At 35.3% G+C, this 22,480-nt stretch overlaps 1 protein-coding gene across 1 annotated transcript in view; it reads left to right on the top strand.

Moving 5' to 3' along the window:
• The window catches only part of LOC135220174 (uncharacterized), an 89,827-nt gene that overhangs the window by 54,769 nt on the left and 12,578 nt on the right, over positions 1-22,480 (top strand). Inside the window, exons 2-3 of the mRNA XM_064257463.1 lie at positions 11,000-11,146; positions 21,627-21,770. Of these exons, the coding sequence (XP_064113533.1) occupies positions 11,033-11,146; positions 21,627-21,770 (258 nt within the window). The 5' untranslated portion in view covers positions 11,000-11,032. The remainder of the gene's footprint in view (positions 1-10,999; positions 11,147-21,626; positions 21,771-22,480) is intronic.

Here is a 22,480-nt window from a genome sequence, read left to right as displayed (position 1 = left end):
CTGTGATGTCAATAATTAATAAATGACCAAAATAAGTATATTCAACAGCAAAAAGCATTACATTTTATACTATAGCTTAAGTACAAATTATAATAATGGCATAATATTTTAATACAAGGTACCCAGATAAATTTCCTTGAAAATGGTGAAGACTAGATTAAAATCATATGGTTGGTTCCAAAGATATTGATATTTGAAAACTTTAAATGCATTTTTCTCAGTTTGTAAAAAACGGCGCTTGCGCCCTTGCTCCACTGGGTGCCTCATATATACTAATACACTGTGATGAGGAATTTATATATATATTCATATACATTATGATGAGAATTATATATATATATATATATATATATATATATATATATTGTTACGAGGTACATCTTATATATACGTATACATTCTGATGAGGATTATACGTATATATGGTATACAGTGTAATTAAGTATATTATAATATATATATATATATATATATATATATATATATATATATATATATATACACATTTTATGAGGATTTTATATATATACATATACATCATGATAAGTAACCAGAATTATACATATACATATACGTTATGATGAGGAATATATATATGTATACATTGTGATGAGATTTATATATATACATATACATTGTGATGATGAATAGATATATATAGATATACATTGTTATGAGGAATATAAGTCAAAGGCTAGGCCCACCACCAATAACTGTGAAAACCCCTGCCTTGTATGTGGACTTTTTAGTCAAAGGCTAGACCCACCGCCAATAACTGTGGAAACTGCTGCCTTGCAGGTGGACTTTTTAGTCAAAGGTGAGGCCCACTGCTAATGGCTGTGGAAACTGCTGCCTTGCAGGTGGACTTTTTAGTCAAAGGCTAGGCCCACTGCCAATAGCTGTGGAAACTTCTGCCTTGCAGGTGGACTTTTTAGTCAAAGGCTAGGCCCACTGCTAATGGCTGTGGAAACTGCTGCCTTTCAGGTGGACTTTTTAGTCAAAGGCTAGGCCCACTGCCAATAACTGTGGAAACTGCTGCCTTGCAGGTGGACTTTTTAGTCAAATGTGAAGCCCACTGCCAATGGCTGTGGAAACTGCTGCCTTTCAGGTGGACTTTTTAGTCAAAGGCTAGGCCCACTGCCAATAGCTGTGGAAACTTCTGCCTTGCAGGTGGACTTTTTAGTCAAAGGCTAGGCCCACTGCCAATGGCTGTGGAAACTGCTGCCTTTCAGGTGGACCTTTTAGTCAAAGGCTAGGCCCTCTGCCAATAGCTGTGGAAACTTCTGCCTTGCAGGTGGACTTTTTAGTCAAAGGCTAGGCCCACTGCTAATGGCTGTGGAAACTGCTGCCTTTCAGGTGGACTTTTTAGTCAAAGGCTAGGCCCACTGCCAATAACTGTGGTAAAACCTGCTTTTTGCTTTCAGGTGACTTTTTAGTCAAGGCTTTTTCGGCTAGGCCCCTGCCAATAGCTGTGGAAACTTCTGCCTTTCAGGTGGAACCTTTTAGTCAAAAGGCTAGGCCCTCTGCCAATAGCTGTGAAACTTTGCCTCTGGCAGTGTGACATTTAGTCAAAGCTAGGCCCACTGTATGGCTGTGGAAAACTGCTGCCTTTCAGGTGGACTTTTTAGTCAAAGGCTGGCCACTGCAAAAACTGTGGAAACTTTGCCTTCAGGTGCGACTTTTTAGTCAAAGGCTAGCCCTCTGCCAATAGCTGTGAAACTTCGCCGCAGGGGGACTTTTTAGTCAAAGCTAGCCCACTGCCAATGCGCTGTGGAAAAACTGCTGCCTTTCAGTGGCACTTTTTAGTCAAAGGCTAGGCCCACTCCAATAGCTTGGAAACTGCGCCTGCAGGTGGACTTTTTATCAAAGGCTAGGACCCACTGCCAATGCTGTGGAAAAACTTCTGCCTTGCAGGTGACTTTTAGTCAAAGGCTAGGCAGTCAAAAGGCTAGGCCACTGCAATAGCGTGGAAACGCTGCCTTGCAGCGTGAGCTTTTAGCAAAGGCTAGGCCACTGCAATGGCCGTGGAAACTGCTGCCTTGCAGGTGGACTTTTTAGTCAAAGGCTACGCCCACTGCCAATAGCTGTGGAAACTTCTGCCTTGCAGGTGGACTTTTTAGTCAAAGGCTAGGCCCACTGCCAATAGCTGTGGAAACTTCTGCCTTGCAGGTGGACTTTTTAGTCAAAGGCTAGGCCCACTGCCAATGGCTGTGGAAATTGCTGCCTTGCAGGTGGACTTTTTAGTCAAAGGTGAGGCCCACCGCCAATAACTGTGGAAACTGCTGCCTTGCAGGTGGACTTTTTAGTCAAAGGCTAGGCCCACTGCCAATGGCTGTGGAAACTGCTGCCTTGCAGGTGGACTTTTTAGTCAAAGGCTAGGCTCACTGCCAATGGCTGTGGAAACTGCTGCCTTGCAGGGGACTTTTTAGTCAAAGGTGAGGCCCACCGCCAATAACTGTGGAAACTACAACCTTGCAGATGGACTTTTTAGTCAAAGGCTAGGGCCACTGCCAATAACTGTGGAAACTGCTGCCTTGCAGGTGGACTTTTTAGTCAGAGACGAGGCCCACCGCCAATAACTTTGCCAAATAATAAACCATGTCTGATGTTGTAAGGAAAGGCACATCAGACAACCGACCCCTTAGTGTAGGGATAACAGTGGGAAAGAAGAAGATATATATATATATATATATATATATATATATACTACTATATATATATATATATATATATATATATATATATATATATATATATATATGAATAACTTGATCACGAAGTATATAAAATGTGATGCTATGTATAAATAAAGGCTTTTGCCACGAAGGCTAAATGAAAAGCAAGATAGCCAAGAACTTTCAGTCTAGCACGACCCTTTACTAAGGCACAACTGATCATACAGAGGAAAAACATAGTAAAAGTAGGTTTAACATCCAAACTGACATTACGAGATTAGCAATAAGGTCGATTTCACTCTACAGAAACGAGGAAAACGCCTGAGGGACAAGATTAGTGATTTTTAGGCAGCCACACCTTGGAGGAGCACACCACGTGGTCAACAAGATGATTCATCAGAAAAAACCAATATATTTTGAAAAAAAACAAGGAGGGCATATACAAACTTATTACCATGGAAATTTACAAAAATGTTCCCAAAAATGAGTGAAAAAAAAGGATATAAATATATCGAGCAAGAGAGAGAGAGAGAGAGAGAGAGAGAGAGAGAGAGAGAGAGAGAGAGAGAGAGAGAGAGAGAAATAATAACTATATACATGTGGGACTACTTAATTAGTAGTTCATTTATTTTAAGGTCTTTCATAAACATTTTACAATTACATGGGTCCAAATGATACAATCCCAGACTAAGATTTAGGCTGTTTTTATTAGTGATTTGTATAATTGCTGATTCCAGTAAATTTCTTGAAACATAATCATTAGATCAAGCAATTACAGAGGTATCACCCCAAATAATACAATGAGACTTTTCTGAGTGAAAAATCTCATTGTATTAATTGGGGCGATACCTCTGCAATTGCTAGATCTAATGATTATGTTTCAAGAAATTTACTGGAATCAGTAATTATACAAATCACTAATAAAAACAACCTAAATCTTAGTCTGGGATTGTACCATTTGGACCCATATATTTGTAAAATATTTATGAAGGGCCTTAAAATAAATGAACTACTAATTAATTAGTCCAACATGTATATAGTTATTATTTCTCTCTCTCTCGCTCGATATACACTCATTTTTTGGGAAAATTTTTGTAAATTTCATGGTAATAAGTTGTATATGCCTCCTTGTTTTTTCAAAATGTCTTGGTTTCTGGATGAATCATCTGTTGACCACGTGTGTACTCCTCCAAGGTATGGCTGCCTAAAAATCGCTAATCTTGCCCTCAGGCGTTTCCTCGTTTCTGTAGAGTGAAATCGACCTTATTGCTAATCTTGTAATGTCAGTTTAGATATTAAGCCTACTTTTACTATGTTTTTCCTCTGTATGATAAGTTATGCCTTAGTAAAGGGTCGTGCTAGACCGAAAGTTCTTGGCTATCTTGCTTTTCATATTTCCTTCGTATCAAAAACCTTTATATATATATATATATATATATATATATATATTATATATATATATATATATATATATATATATACATATATATATATATATATATATATATATATATATATATATATCTTACGAGGGTCAAAATGATGCTCGTTTAAATAATTGGAGAGAGCTCCCAACTGGGAATGATCTTAGCTTTCATAGTCCCCTTTGTGTGTCACTTCTGAAGCTAGCTGAACAGTCAAATAACAAAACTCTAGGCATATTCAAACATCTGCTATTAAAAAAAATATAATTTTTATTTCCCAAATAGCTAACATAAAAATGGAATAAAATGAGTTACAGAACATCCTAAAAAAATGGTTAAACTATTATATTCTTCCTAAGATTATATTTAAGGAAGTACCCCCTCTTATCTCATTCTGTCCGACTAATCATAATCTATCAATAAATAAGTCAATACAAGTCTAGAGAAAGCAATTTTTCTATATGATGACTTCGAATCCATCTGAAAATGAGAATATGAATATCAAACAATGAAATGTAAAGTTCGTCAATAAATGAGAGTCGCATCGCACTCCCCTTTCTTTAGAACTGAACTCAATGTCACTACATAACATATATAAGTTATTCAAAGTCTTCCACTTTACTTTTCCAACGGAACTTAGCGCCTTCCCCTACACCAATGTCTCTTGTGACCACCATGACAATTTGTCGTCTAATTGCCCATTAATTCACATACTAGAGATTGTATCTCATTTACTGTGACCGACGTACGTATGTACGCCCACAGACAGACGTGCGGATACACGCATGCTATTGAACACACGAATGTACACACACTAGCCTGTTCCCCTGTACTTGGTAACTTAAGGTAACCTCCTTTGTGGTTATCTCATGTCTCTGGAATGTATTCGCAAACTCGTTTATGCACATGGCGTGTTTTCCGATTCATGTCTCACGTCTTTCCCGTCTTGAGGAATTCATTGTCTTGCATCTGTTTCTCACCAGCAAGAGCTAAGGTTATCAACCCCATTTATATATATGTAATATATATATATATATATATATATATATATATATATATTATATATATACGTCTATTTATTCCTCTGACCTTAACATATATAAACCATAAAAACACTAAATGGGTGAAAATTATATAGTGTTATATTTCGAAGACAACTGCCTTCCTCAACTGATGGGTAATTGTTTAACAAGTAGAGTGCATTGCTAAATATACTACAGTTAAAGGAAAGCTCCAGACGTCGGCCACTACTTGACTCCTGAAGAACCTGTCACCTGGAGTGACGAAGTGGCTGACTTCTGGAACTTTCCCTCAGCTTTATATGTAGCACTGCTCTCTGCTTCCTAATCCAATACCCGTCAGTTGAGGAAGACAGTTTTCTTCTAAATATAACATCGTAATTTCTACTCTTTTGGCGTTTTTATGGAATCTTTTGATAATTGGAAATCTCTTTCAACAAATAACACACACACGCACAAATGTAGATTCATACATTCACTATTATTCTAAGCATAGGAATCAAGTCGAGAAGGCTACTTTTTCCTCCATGTTTTTAAGAGCCTTACGTAGTATCTGCAGCCCAGAATTTCTTCAGGAAGAGTTTGGAAATATTTTTCACATGTCGGAAAAATTAAAATACCCTAAATATTTTGTTGAATGTGCTTCACAAAAAGCACGAAAAACTTTTTATTCTGTAACTACGATAATGGCTTTTAATGATGAGAATGTGCTTATTTTACCATATAATGATCTCTTACGGAGGGTTCCAAGTTTGCAAGAAATTTAATATTGATGTTGTTTTTAAATTTTCAAATACATGGAAAAACATGCTAATAAGGAATTCTCCCGAAGTTTCTCAGGGCTGCATTTACTGGGTTCCTTGAATAAACTGCAAGTGTTTTTATGTCGGACAATCTGGGAAGGGACGGGAGACCAGAATTAATAACATAGATATAGTGTGAGAACAGGACAAATGTCGAATGGTTTGTTTTTACACATTAATAATTTTAATCACATGATTCATTGTGAGGGGACAAAAGTTGTTTCATATTGTAGTAATATAACTCGTTCAAATACTGTTGAATCTGCTTTTATTAAATATCATGGTGACTTAATGAATGTAAGCCAGGGTATGTAGAAACTAGACCTATTTGTTGTTAACGAGATTTGTAAGGCTGTTCTTTTTTATTCACCTGTAGAGCTGTTTTATACCTGCTGTACTGGTTTTAACCATTCTTTGAATAGTACTTGTGTTTCAATTTTCTAAACTTTTATGTTTAAATTGTTTGATGTTCTCTGTGTTTTTAGCATTGTACCTCGAAAATGTGTTGAAATAACACGAAAGTGCCCGTTACTCCTTTTATTTTTCCTGTAGCATTGGTTAAATATATTGTCACGCACTATTTAGTGGCATAACACACACACACACACACACACACATATATATATATATATATATATATATATATATATATATATTATATATACACACATATATATAAACACACACACACACACACACCACACCATATATATCTATATATATATATATATATATATATATATATATACACATATATATACGTATATATATATATATATATATATATATATATATTATATATATATATATATATATATATATATATATATATATATATATATATATATATATATATATATATATATATATATGTATATATATATATATATATATATAATGTATATATATATATATATATAGTATATATATATATATATATATATATATATATATATATATATATATATATCAGCATAAAGTGAAAAGGGGCTAGGGATCAATAGAGAATAAACTTTAAAATTTACAGCTTCAGAACAAACGGACCAATGAAGAGCGAAACCACTTACGGCTGTTCGTGAGTAAATCTGTAATTTTTTTTTATATACATCCATATCGATCGTCGCAAATGGCTGTTGCTCGCAGCGCTCCGTCAACGTCAATTGCCCAGTTATCGAGTGCGAGGTCTCAGGATCGACACTTCACCATGGTAAGTGAATCCTCTTCTCACCAAGAAGTTGAAAAGGGAGGTTTGTCTGCTCCGTGGCTTCAACAAAAGACTGAATGTTGCTGCTAAATCTTTTGACTCGATGTATACAGTTGTAGGTTAATTGTTTTTTGGTGAAATTAAAGTTCTCTTACTTCTCTATACCATAAGGAATGATTATGCTTGAGTTAGTGTTCTTATTATCATCGAAAAGGTCGAGACTTTTTGAGCTGAACAAACTGAGTTTGATCGATACAAGGAGCATAGTAAGCTCATGTTTTAATGTAGCACACAGGAAAAAAAAGACTTTCACGTGTTGAAATTCGTATTTTTTCCTGAGAAGTCAAAAATTATATAGATATATATAGTTCATCAGTGACATTTTGCGTGCAAAAAAAGTGGAACGTGTGCCTTACTATACCGGCTGTATAAATGGAATAAACAGATTTCACGAGTTTTATACTGTTTACATTCAAATGGGTAAGGCAATCTTCTTATAGCCCAATAACGAAAAATAATTTATGCATTATACAACAGATTCTTACAAAGATTAACCAGAATAAACATTCATTTCATACCCAATAATGTTCAATTATGTCTTCTTCTTAACTATGAGAGGATGTTATTATCCTCAGTGTTTCTGTCTATTTGATTTGAAATTCCTGTGTGCCCTTTGGCCTATGGGATGGACCAAAAAGGTGTCTCTGATTAACTTTTTTTTTTCTATTGGGCTTCAATGGTGACACTAAATAGTGGTACAATAATAAGAACCCTAGCCCCATTCATCCAGACACTACAAATGTCGGACGTACTCAAACGTTTCTAATCCAAGACCATTTTAATTCACGAATTATGGGAGGTTGTATTAACAGAAACACTGCCGCATGGTCGTAAATAATTCCAAACTAGTGTTTGATAAAAGGACAAGAAAAATAAAGTATAAGAAAAAGCGCTTCTACTAAATCGGACTATAATCAGTGTACTGTAAAGTTTTGTCAGATTTCGTCACGTGTTAGTTAAGAGCGACTACATTATCTTTTCTTTGTTTATACCTGTATGCCAATTGGAATCTTTATTCAGCTAAATATGCAGTTTCTTTGTGGACATCCTATTTATCTATGAATATTGCTACATTAACCTATGAGATTTGTTATGTCTCACTTCTTCAATATCATCCAACGCCGTTTACACAAATTACTTGAAGAAGTGTTGTCTAATTATACATTTCCATTTTGTCCAACTATTGAATTTTAACGTGTCATTGATAACGTTAGGCATAGTTGTTATTTTCTTTCCTTGTGGAAAATATTTCTGTGAGAATCATAATTACTTATTTGCTCTCTGCAAAGTTTCGGATGAGGGAAATGGTTCTCTAGCATTTCCATCATGCTTTGCATAATCGTCTATGAAACAAATTATCAAACGTCATTTATAAGTTTTCAACATAATTAAAGAATGCCAGCTCGTGTACTTTTAGTATGGGCGCATTTTCAAGTATTTATTCTAGAATTAGTATTTAGAGAAGACGAGCCTTTAGTAATGCTATGACAAGCTGTTTGATCACTGCCGACATCTGCTCCCCCTGGCTCCTGATATTCCTCAGAGAATTCTTCTCTCTCTTGATTAACATTTGTATGATCTGTCTGGTTCTTATGACTACCATCTGGAGATGTCCAAGTGGAATGATGGCAGTTCATCTTTCTGGAAAAGGTACCTCCGGTTACCAGATGATTTGCTGCACAAAACCTAATCACATGTGTCCCAGTTTCATATGCATTCGATTTAAATCTTGCAAACAGTAATTTTTCGTTCACTGTCTACTAATCAGGCCTTGTATTTTTCTTCTTCATCTTCTTTTGCTCTGGTTGTTAAAATCATGCATATTCCTTATGTACCAATTCCATCTATTCTTCCTGAATAATTATACACATCAGCCCCATTCAGGTTCTTTTTCCCCATTCCTTTGCACTGTCCTTCCCCAACAGCCATGACATCTAGTCCGTATATATCTCTTGAATTCACTTCCTACCTGTCTTTGTTTAGTGATTGAGAGTTATGACACTGTTTCTTATTTTCAGTTTATCTCTAGTATTATAAACCGGGAGATTCTTAGGCTCACCATGTGCCCAAGACACGTGTCACTTCATATCTGTGCCTATCCAGTATGTCGCTGAATTCATAGAGGATTGATTGTCGACATACACGAAAGGATATACTGCTTTCTTATAGTACACAGTTCTTACCTGATTAAGGCCAATGTCCCTTGGATTTTAACCAAGGACATTCGCTAATTGTCCAGCACTGAAGCCAAGGCGGCAAGAATTCAGCTCCATAACCCTTTCCCTCCTCCCGCTGACAGTGGTCCTGGTCAAGGCCACAATTTTCAATAGTGGATCCAAGGTATATAGAATAAGGGAGTGGATCTAGCCTTTGTACGCAAAGATGCGTCAAGCTACGAGGCAGCAAGGGTTCATGCCTTGAGGTAATGAGGACCCCTAATCCAGGTTTTGCCAGCTGGACCAGCTGGGTTTGGGGAGTACTGAGAGGAAGGGAAGCAATTCCCTTTGGGTTTTACATAGCAGCAGTGGAGCTTGAAATATCGCTCAGATTTTTTGAATTCTCTCGTGATCTTCCATGGATTCGGAAACTGAGAACATTGTTGGTTCGTGGTGCTTTGTATAGCGTCTATAGCTACATTGTGTGACGTGTTACTTTGGACAAGTATGACATGTACTGAGATTAACCATAGACAAATCATGGCCTCTGCCCGAATAATTCAAGTGAGATAACTCTCTCTCTCTCTCTTGACAGTATTTTCTGTCATTGTTCCGGTGAAACATTGTTACTGAAACATGTTACCGTGACGCAAATGAAAGACGCCAAGGAAGGACTTGAGAGGTTGCTTTATGAATACTTGGGAAGTATAAGAAACTGAACCTTGAAATGGAGTGTTAACAAGTGACGTTAGGGTGAAGAAACTAAAATTGTGCTTAAGGAAAAGAGACTCCGTGTTAAGCAGATAACTATTATGGGAGGAAATTATGTTTTTATGTGTGTTTGTGTTTGTGTGTGTCTGTGCTGGGATGTGAAGGAGGCATGGAACGACGGCAACAGTTTCCCATTCCACTATTAAAAGAGGACTTTCATTCCCTTCACTATATGTATATCATGACATTAATTCCCTTCAGTTTTGAAGGGGCTCTTTACCTGTCGGTGAGTGGGCTATTCATTCGACGTCCTAGTCAACAATAATGTTTCTATTCACGTGTATGGCGGTTTGTTTACTTTGATGTTTGTGCTTGCTTGTTTGGTAGTTTATTTTCTATCTTTTGTCTTTTTTATTCTGTGTACTTGTCTTATTATCGTAACTGTTTTGTTATACACAGATATTCTTTTCTCCAAAACTGTTTCTCAAGATAACCGATTATATGCATATAATACTTAATAATAATAATAATGTCGTAATAATTCAAAATAAATAATAATAATAATTAATAATTAATCTGGATGGCAGAATTAAGCGAGTTGATTTTATATATTGTTTTTTCTATTTTCCTTACAATTCGCTTCTCAGGCTCAGCGATGTTTCTGAGTAACTGGCCAATCTTCATATTGGGAAATCTTCAAAAATTATAAATGCTGAAGATTCCCAATATGAATATTGGCCAGTTACTCAGAAACATCGCTGAGCCTGAGAAGCGAATTGTAAGGAAAATAGAAAAAACATATATAAAAATCAACTCGCTTAATTCTGCCATCCTTTTTAACAGCACTTGCCTAAAGAGGTGTCTTCTACCAAAAAATAATAATAATAATAATAATAATAATCCATAAAAATGACCCCTCCAAACTAAAATCTATTTTCCCCACCCAGGTAACAATTCACCTGACAGCCATAGCTGCTCTGATGATGGTCACCATGGCCACGGGGATATCATACTCGTACGAGAAGCTGCACGGCGCCATTGAGATTGTGACACCAGATATGGAATTTGTGATCCGCTTCCCGTCTGTCATACAAGTGAGACTCAAAATTATTTATGAATTGAATTAGGGATAAAGGTAGTTGATGTGATTATCTACCTATTGAACAATTTCTTCCTGTCTTTAAAACTTTAGCCGAAAATCAACCAGGGAAACCAGCCTTCAGAGAGAGAGAGGTTATAGGAAAAGGTTGTTAATAAATAAATAAATATGAGGGGATAGAAAATATAACCGTTACGATCATTTTGAAGTTCTTATAAGTATAAATGATGGCATAGAAGCACAGCTTGATTGATGTATGTGTTGATTAGATTTGAAAGGGACTTCTTGAATATTAACACAAAATGTAGCCTGGTGTTACTTTGCTTTCTTGTGAAATGTTGCTTCAAGGCACTTGATACTGGGCTGTAGGTTGTCTGGATAAAAGGGAAGCTCTTAAGCAATACGCAATATTAGTATTATATATTCCCGTTGTGGTTGTATTAAATGATAAGGTAGATTAATGAATAAAATCGACAGGTATATGTATGTATGTATGTATATAATAACGAGATGGTCATTATCTTGTTATCATTTTGGTAGCGATAGGCCAGAGCGGCAGACAACTGGTAATACTTTCTCTCTCTCTCTCTCTTCTGATACCCAACAGCTTTTTCTCTCTCTCTCGACACTGGCAACAACTCTCTCTCTCTCTCTCTCTTTTGTTTCCCAACAGCACTCTCTCTCTCGACATACCTCCCCTCCATTATCTACTATGAGATTCAGGGCCTCTGTAACACGGTTTTTTCGCAATAACTTTTTATCTATGCATTTCATAAATATAACGCTTATTCAGAATACATATTATATCTACACATAAATTTTGACTGTATTCTGCATTACGTAGGTTGAATAAATTTGGTACTTATAATGTAAATGTGACTTTTTTTTGAAGACGGGCACTCGTTACGTAACTTATGACAGCAATTCTTCCCTCTTTCTCGATGGATGATTGGCTATACATAACGAAGGCTAAACCTCTGGCAACAACAACATACAAATTTAAATACAAGCAAAGCAGTACACCTTTATGAACTCTGGAACCTCTCCACTGATAATTGTCATAATGAACAAACCAACAAAATATGTTAATAAATACAAAAACACTTCGATTATTAGTCTGACTCCCAAAATAGGTTTCCTAAGAAATTACAGTCTACTTTATAGGTCACAATCAGATTTACAAGATGTAGGGAATAGTTGGTAATTTTCAAAAACATAGTAGACAAGCTTGATTTGATAACTGCTATGTCCAATGTCAAGCAATTTTTATTTATTGGCTATCTACCTATTTACTGAAAAAAAAATAGCCAGTACCGTATATTGGCTTTAAACCTTCACCAATAATTATCGTCAGAATGATGACTTCATGAGGCTCCACCCACTTTAGCCTCGTTATAATTCAGGATAACACTGAAGGCTACCATGGGCATTGTTGGATTAGAAAATTTAACTTCTGGCTATAAAAACTAATTTCTCGAGTAGTTGTAAGAAGTGCTAAATGATCCTCAAGGATCCCAGCAGTTGGCCTAAATGTTTAATTCATGTATATTACTGCTATACTGTTGCGGCACTACTGCTACAGTAGTATTACTACGCTAGCACTGATACCCCATCCACATCTATGTATCGTTCCGCCATTCATAAAGTCTTTGGGTTTCAGAGCCGATGGAGTTTCTGTGTGGTGGATGGGCGGGGCAACATTTCATCAAAAGGTGTTTATCTTGCTTACAGTAATGAATGTTTTTCGACACTTGGCTCGTAATCATTGGCCATGGCGTCAGCTAGATCATTATTGCACTATGAAAATTAAAACTATCGGGTTTAGGTTATTGATAATGCTGACAAAATTTGTGTGTGGTTGTAAAATATACATATGTCAACTTTCAGCTACATCCGATGCTTTGACAAGGAGCAAAGTCCAAAAAACCGTATTACAGAGACCCTGAATCTCATAGTAGGTCATCAAATCAGAGACGTGAATTACAAAAATATGCATCTATTTAAAAGCAAAGTATTAACTGAATAACTCAGATTCTTAACAGAATGATTAAATGGAATGTTAACTCAAAGTCCAAATAACTCGGATAACCCTCGGTAATTAATCTAACTCAAACATTAGTTAAGCCATAACAGATAGGCACAGTCAACACGGTAATTAAGTCAGTACACCATTTCTTCAATGAATAATCCCACTCTTCTCCAAAAACATTTCCCCTCTTCCAGAAATGCCTGTTAGAAGACGAGAGAACACTCTGGTAAGCACAAGATCATAATCAAAGATCATATAAACAGAACATCTCTGAAATAAATATTCAAATACAATCCAGCCACACTTTGGCCAAAAGATATAAAAACACTCACCCATTTCAGCACAGTTGCACTGACACTTATCAAAAATACTTTGGCAGAGCCATCCCGGCCTTGCCTTCTCTCCGTAATAGTCTTCCCTTCATGGTAACAATACTTTTCCTTATGTAGGGGGAAAAGCGCACACATACGTAAGAACAATGTTCACGATGCTCACGCCCCACGAAACTAGCTTAAGGACCCACGTTTCCAAAGTACATCCCTACAATCCAAGATCTCATGGCGACAGGACGAAGGCACTGATTAGCATAAGACAGCAGTTTTGATCACACCACCTCGAAGAGGGATGCGTAAGCATTCCTAAGCTGTCACTCGGACACTGTATCTAAGGAAGTTAAATTGTTGATTCTCTACATTCTAAGAAACGTCATAGCATATCACATCATATATTTTTAAAAACATATCATAGCAAATCCCCCTCTTAATGTTACATATGCATGTATATATGTATGTATGAATACTCTCTTTGACAAGGAAGCTTTTCCTACGTAATCTCTGACCATCTCATCCATCATAAAGAAAAAAAAAAAGAATTCAGGATATGTTAGAGAAAGAAGGTTGTTGGAGAGAGAGAGAGAGAGAGAGAGAGAGAGAGAGAGAGAGAGAGAGAGAGAGAGAGAGAGAAATATATATGGAATAAAGCTGCCAAAAACAAAACAAGTTGAAATTTGGCTTTGAATGAGCAACATGCTATCCCTCCGGCACGTGTGCAGTGTACACGAATTGAATACCCTTAAAATATTTAGATACTGAGAAACCAGATATAAGAAGACTGGTCTTGAATCAGGGCTATTTATTGGTTGCCATGAAAGCGGTTTTGCAAAAATGTAAGAGAGAGAGAGAGAGAGAGAGAGACTTTTTTTCAGATGATCAACTTCCTATCAGTCAAGAAATTTTCCCGACTCGTTAATGGTTCAAGGTTCTGGAATCATTGAAGAAATCTCAGAGCTGCGCGCGCGCGCACACACACACACACCACACACACACAGAGAGAGAGAGAGAGAGAGAGAGAGAGAGAGAGAGAGAGAGGCAACGTCCTTCGAAACCTTTACTTTTTTTACTTCCTGATTAGTATGTCTGTCACACTTTGCCGCAGCGGCTGATGGGAGCCATCTATGTCCCATTACTGTCACGGAAGCAACAAAAAGCGATGCATGCTAAATTGATTTGCCTTTGCGCATTGATCATTCATTTATGTTCTTGGTATATTGTCATTTGGTCAATTATTACCATTCTTTTCAGCAAAATTTTCTTTCAGTGGAATTGTGTTTGCACATCTACACTCATTGTTATTATGTTCTTGGTATATTATCGTTTCATCAAGTATATCACTTTTTTTTTGTAAAAGTTGAAAAGTTTTCTCTCAAGTTAACACTGCCCTTAAGATCTGTTTATCACAAAGATTTATACATTTTTAAGCGACATCTGTGGTAAAGGAAAACGAACTGCCATAAATTCCAAATATAGTTCGTTTATTTTTGCGCATTTATTATTAATTTCTTTCGGCGTACTTTCGTTTCGTCAAATACATGCTATTATTCTGTTCCTTAAAAGCTTTCTCACAAGGTAACGGTGACCTTCAGGTTTGTTCACCACGAAGGTTTGGATATTTCTGAGTGATGTGCATGATGATAAAAAGTAGGTACATTTACAGGTTCCAAGACTCTACATCTATTTACGCATATACAACTAAACTTTCCAGATCGACGGTCATAGTAATAGGACGATAAGAATAAAAACAACATAAATGTTCAATAATGATACAAAAGACAAAAACTGTTTCCGAAATTCCAATTATTATTATATTATATTCAGAAGATGAACCCAATTCATATGGAAAACAAAGGGGCCACTGACTTGATATCCAAGACTTAGTGTTCATTTGAATACTGAAGGTAATAAATAGGAAATACAAGAAGAACTAACAATGTAGATATCAAAGCCATGCTATTGTTGAGAAACACAAGTCTTGTCTTTATTGGGCAGACTTTTTTCGCCATTAATATCAAAGACGATATTAGAGACGATCGTTTATAGTTCCATTAGGTAGATTTTAAAATCTCTAAATTGTATATGTTTGACGTTTTATGAGATAAGGAAAAAGTTGATGTATTGAAAGTTCGTGATGGTCGTTCATCACGCTTCCACCTGACCGTTGTCACACATTGCAGATGTGCTCTGGAGAGCGTGAAAGTATGCCATTAAATAGTAAACCTTGTCATCATATGGTAAAATACGAAGTCGTGAGGTGATTACTATCTATTTCAGGGACGGCGAGTCATCCATCGCCTTTCTCAAATATCTTTCAAACTAATTATTTGCTCGAAATGGTGATATAGGGCATTGTCAAATGATGTTAGTTAATTAAAGGGTTTATTCTTTCTTGGCTTCCAAGGTGTCGCCAAGCATCACCGACCAGTCTTCGAATGTCCATTATCCCCATCCGCTGTTCCTCTCTACCTCCCTTCCACTAGCGAATCCAGGCGGGGCCAGGGGGAGGGGGGGTCACCCCCCTTCATGAAAAATAATGACACAATAATAATATTTAAGATTTAGATAATAGTAATATAAATGAGGAATATATAAAGAAATATAGTAAAGAAAAAATTAAAAACTTGAGAAAAAAATAATAACAATAATAATAATAATAACAGCAAGAATATTAATGATAATCATAAAGGATTCGGTATTTCCTGATAGAATGGGCAATCGTTGTCCATTTCACAATTTCTACCGAAGTACTGAGTGATATGCGATAGAAAATTTATATTACTATGATACCAAAGAAATGCTTCATGTAAAGGTAGCATTTTCCAGTAGCTTTTACAAATGTCACCTGTCCCCTGCCTCTTGGATTTCCATACCAGCAGGATACCCTACTATTACTTGCAAAGAAAATACGTAACAGTTTAAGACTTGTTTGTTCTTGTTCCAGCAAGACGTATCAATATTATGTATTTTCACTTTGAAACTTTTACAGTATGTATATATATATATATATATATATATATATATATCATATATATATATATATATAAAATATATTTTTATGTATATAATATATATTATTATATATACACATATATTATATATATATATTATATATATATATAAATATATATATATATAGGCCCATTAAAAACTCTGGCTTAAAGCTAAGGGAGGTGGGAATCAGTCCACTGAAACATAGCCCTGAGCTTTAAACCTGAGTGTTTTAATGGACCTTTTATACTTGAGACGCATCCTGCTTTAACAGAAGAATTTGTTTACGTATATATTATATATATATATATATATATATATATAAAGGTATAAGCCACGAAGGAAAAATAAACAACAGAGTTTCTGCAAGATCTTTCGACTCAAATGTCTTTACTCAGCAGATCAACTGACTTACATGAGGAATTGACAGTACAAGAAAGGTCGTATAACTGACAGATAAGGATTATAAGGTGATTAGTACCTAGAATCCGGCACACCTGGAGAATGAGTAACCTTCCCTAACAAGCATAAACATGGGAACAATTAAAAGAAAAAAAGAAAAAAAAAGAACATTAAGTCAATCTGCTCAGACACAAGGACAAGACAATTAAAGGATTATATAGGGCGACAGCTATTCAGAACTTTGGTAAACAAAAACATATTCACAATACATATTAAACATACGTATACAACGAAGATATCTCTAAGGCAACTAATTTGTATTTAAGTCTGTAATTATATCTTTGAGGTCATTCTTAAACATATTACAAATACAAGGGTCTAAAATCTAAATGAAACAGGCCATGACTAATATTAAAATTACAATGGGAAGTAAGTTGTATTATGGCAGATTCTAAAAGATTTCGTGATAAGACATCTTTTGACCTTGCAATTACTGAACTACCAATCCAATTTATTCGGTGGTTGATTTCACTCAAATGAATGAATATTGCATTAGATGTTTGCCCAGTTTTTACAGAATATTTATGGCTTAATCTTACTTCTAAGCCCTTGCTCGACTGTCCGAGATAAAATGAAGGGCAGCCCATACATGGAATTTTATATATTATGTTGTTGCTTTCTCTGGGGCCATTTTTTATTGACATTCCTTTTAGTGTGCTATTCTAGGAAAAAACAAAGTTGACCTTAAAGGCTTTTAACAATGATTTAATGGTTTCAAATCCGTTAGAATAAGGCAAACTGAGAATGTTCTTAGAATTTTCTTTCTCCATGTCACTTACATTATAAAACTTTTTGTGGGTTTTATGTTAAGTTTTGATGTATGTTCTCTTTTTACTAAAGTCCCTATAGACTATTTTAGAATATCTTAGTAATGAACTAACTCAGCATGAATTACCTCTACCTATTAGTCACATTATTTCACTCACTAGGTTGTGCATTTGTGATTGTAAGTTTATATTCAATGGTGAATTTTATCAACAAATATTTGCCATGGGAATGGGCAACCCTTTACCACCACTCCTCTCAAACTTGTACATGGAATTCTTTGAAAAATGCTACTTACCTAATATCATTTACATTCCTGTAAAGTGGTATAGATATGTTGATGATATTTTAGCTGTTCTGCCTGCTGGTATTGATGTAAATGATTTATTCTCTAAATTAAATTACCAGGTACCATCGATTAAGTTTATGGTAGAAGTTTACTCTAGAATTGGAAAAAGACAATTGCCTCCCTTTCTTAGATGTTTTGATACATAGAGAACCATTTCAATGTAAATTCAGTATTTATAGGAAACCAGCCAACAACTTAACTTATGTTCATTTCTATTCAGGCCACCATCTTAACATAAAAATATCAATTTTTTCTGCTGTTTTTACGAACATTGCACATTGTCAGTCCCATATATTTGGATCAAGAGATTGAATACATAAGAAAAATAGGGAAAGATTTATGTTATCCTTCACATATATTAGATATTTGTTATAACAAAGCCCACAAAATGTTTTATATTGTAAGTGACATGGAGAAAGAAAATTCTAAGAACATTCTCAGTTTGCCTTATTTTAACAGATTTGAAACCATTACATCATTGTTAAAAGCCTTTATGGTCAACTTTGTTTTTTCTTATAATAGCACAATAAAAGGAATGTTAATAAAAAATAGCCCCAGAGGAAGCAACAACATAATATATAAAATTCCATGTATGGACTACCCGTCATTTTATCTCGGACAGTCGAGCTAGGGCTTAGAAGTAAGATTAAGCCAGCATAAATATTCTGTAAAAACTGGGCAAACATCTATTGTAATATTCATTCAAGTGAAAACAACCACCGAATAAATTGGATTGGTAGTTCAGTAATTGCAAGGTCAAAAGATGTCTTATCACGAAATCTTTTAGAATCTGCCATAATACAACTTACTTCCCATTGTAATGAGAATGGACAGCATATTATGCATGATTTATGGTATACATGTGGCAATCCTAAGCCAAACGAATGCCCTATGCATGGCTATGAGTTTCATAAAATTGGAAAAGAGTACATCATAAATGGTCCTTTTTTTTTATCAATAAGCTACATTAATATAAAGAAAACCCACGATTATAATACACCACTTCCTAGCATACTGATATCGAAACTTATTCGGTCATAATCAGTTGAATCACTTCAACTAATGCAATTGCCTAGTACATATTTGCAGTTGTTTTCTAAAGAAAAAAAAAATAAAAAAAAACAAAAAAAAACTCATTAAGCATGACAAAGTTTACAATAATATAAGTCAGGCTTCACCCTAAGATTAATTCACAAATTAACCAAATTCTACTAACCTATATATATATATATATATATATATATATATATATATATATATATATATATATATATATATATATATATATAATTACATAGGCAAATTGAAGATTGCTGGACCTAAAGACATCACGTTTTGGGTTTCGTCAGCTGCTGTTGTCAAAATCGGTTCTCAACTGATATTGGCGCTTGAACACTCGAGACTAGTGAAAGTGGTTCATTTGTCAAAAATATTAGTATTTTCAAAACTATTATATAATTTCAATAATTTTTTATTAATGGAAAAAGTTATAAAAGCGTAAATATATATGCGGACCTACAGCGCCGCATACATGAGGAGTGTAGACCGCAGCTCTGCATTCAATGACATCCCCTTGAATCTTCTCCCCACTATTGGTCGTTTCTCCGCGCTTTGGCAACACTGCGGCCCCGTCACGAACACTTTCTTCTTCTTATTAGGGGTTGCGACTTTCTGGAATGGTCTGGTTCAGCAGATCCCTCCCACTGCTAACAGTCCTTCGGTACTTCTGTATAAAACAGGCATATTCCTGTTCTCGGTAATTTCCCAAACCTTCTCGAAATAGCGGAAATGAAACAAAACAAATATGCAATTAGACATAAAAAAAACTTAGTTTTTTTTTTCTTCATTACAATCCACATAAAGGAAACACTTATTCTAATGTTACTTAAATGTAACAATCTTGCAGAAACCCCGTTGTTTATTTTTCCTTCGTGGCTTATACCGTTATTTATGGATTTATCACGTTCCAAGCTTTCGTGATTCAGTTACACACACACACACACACACACACACACACACACACATATATATAAATAAATATATATATATATATATATATATAATATATATATATATATATATGTGTGTGTGTGTGTGTGTGTGTATAAAATGAAGACTGGTGAGCCCCATGAAATTTTTCTGGATCCCCTAGTACCTCCCTCCCTCCATCCCCCTTCCTCTCCTCATCCCTCTCCCTCCCTCAACCCACTTCCCATGTCTCCCCTTCTCCCCCCCCCCCCCTTTTCTGTCCATTTTATTATCGTATATTGGGTAACATTGGATGTTATAAATAGGTACGTTAGTTTCTGTTGCATCTGAAAAATATCCATAATCTGTTAAGCAATCGTAAAAATCGAACGAATGAATGTCACAAATTTTCATTTTACAGATCTTTATTTTGCATAGATAACGGCCTCATTTCTGGAACGACGCGAACAAGGTAACATGCCAAGGATACTATTATCAGAACATGTGCGGACAAATGATAGTTTCGTCAAACCTCAGTATCCTTTTCGTATAAAATCTCCAGCTATCTGCTGGTATTAAAAAATATGAAAAACGGACCTTTACAACATAAGGTAAATTACAGAGGTATTAGAGGGAGAGAGGAGAAAAACAGTGATAAAGAAAGAGTATAGAGAGGGAGGGAGGGAGGGAGGGAGGGATGATAGCAGACGTTCGATTGTGTACATAAGTCCTGCTGGCTTATGCGACTTTGCCTTTAAAAATCACGAGTAAACGACCTAACTGACACCAAAAATTAACGAGAGGTGTCTTGTAAACTGTCAGCACTATTTCGATTAAATAATAAGTTTGAAAAATATTTGAGAAAAACGAATAACAGGCGAACCCATACAGTATTGACACTTTTCTCTTCAATATTCAGACAAACTTACATAATTGAAAACAGTTTTAGTACAGCCATATCAAGGCCCAGAACATTATTATTATTATTATTATTATTATTATTATTACGTTGATGACTTCACTAATTGGTTTCTGGTTACATTTTCCTTCGTTCTTTTAAAGTATTCAGTCGATTTGACAATAATTACTAATAAAAAACACTGAAATATAACCGACTATTTCTTCTTTATTTTAAAAAACTCATAAAGATGGAATAGTTGGTGAACTTAATAAAATCATTTTACGTACCTGTGCATATTTGACAGCATGACAAGAACTTATCCTAACAGTGAAGAGTTACTACTGACAAAAATGTATTTTCCAGTAATGACTTGCTTTTATGGCTAGAAAAAATCTTTTATTTTTTCTTTTTTTTTAACCGAATATTGCTTTTGTGGAGAAACGAATCCACAGTTATGTATAGGTAATATGTTGAAAACTAAATCTCTACAGAGAGCTTTCGGGAATCTGTTCTGTTTTCCTTCTGAATGAAACTGAAAATAGGAACAGAGCAGATTACCGACAGGTCTTTGTAGGGATTTAGTTTTTAATATATGTACCCAACATAACTGTGGGTTTGTTTCTCCATTTCGAGACTCAGGGCACCATGAATTTATTTTAATTACCTTTGTCCCGACCGCAGTGCGCAGCCAGGGCCTCCTTACATCAGTCGGTATACTTTGGCACCAAGATCTACCTCGACGGCTTCAAGTGCTTCTTGTCATCTCCCGGAGCCTCCGCCACTTCTCTGCAGAACACGACGAATCCTGACGACATTGTATGGGCAGTATGTACCTATTCAGTTAGAGTAAACGTTTGACATTTGACCCATAAATGCATATACTCTTGTAAATCTTCTCTCTCGGCATCTTTTTCCCATTTCTGTGAAGGGTCCATGTTTCTGACAGCTTTCCTCCACCTGGCTCCGTCAACGGACTCATACTTGTAAACATACTCCTATACTTGAAATCAAAGGAACAAGTGATATATATATATATATATATATATATATATATATATATATATATATATATATATATATATATATATAATATACATACACGCGTTGTGTGGCTGTGTGTGTTTGTGTGTATAGAATTACTAGAGATAAATAAGACATCAGGTCTAAATCCTGACTCTTACGCGGATGATGAACTAGATGCAATTAGGACTACAGGCATGAAATGACACTACTCTGATTCTGTATTAAGAGTGACCTTAATGACTTTTATAATGATAATACCAGCAAAGAAACTTACAAAAAAAAAAAAAACTTTTTGAATTACCATTTCAAGATTCCATATCACTTTGAGAGCTTTGGGCTAATATAGCATTTAAAAACAACAATGCAAACAGACACTTATAAAAAAAAACTCTAGCCAAGACTAAATGATGCGTATATCACATCTCATGTAAGTTATTTGACAATTTCTAGATTGGTCAGAGTAGAAGCTCATGGGAAAAGAGCCTATAACAGCATAAAGATATAAATCATGC

Source organism: Macrobrachium nipponense, chromosome 1 (assembly GCF_015104395.2).
Source record: "Macrobrachium nipponense isolate FS-2020 chromosome 1, ASM1510439v2, whole genome shotgun sequence".
NCBI lineage: Eukaryota > Metazoa > Arthropoda > Malacostraca > Decapoda > Palaemonidae > Macrobrachium > Macrobrachium nipponense.
This window is presented reverse-complemented; position numbering and strand designations above follow the sequence as displayed.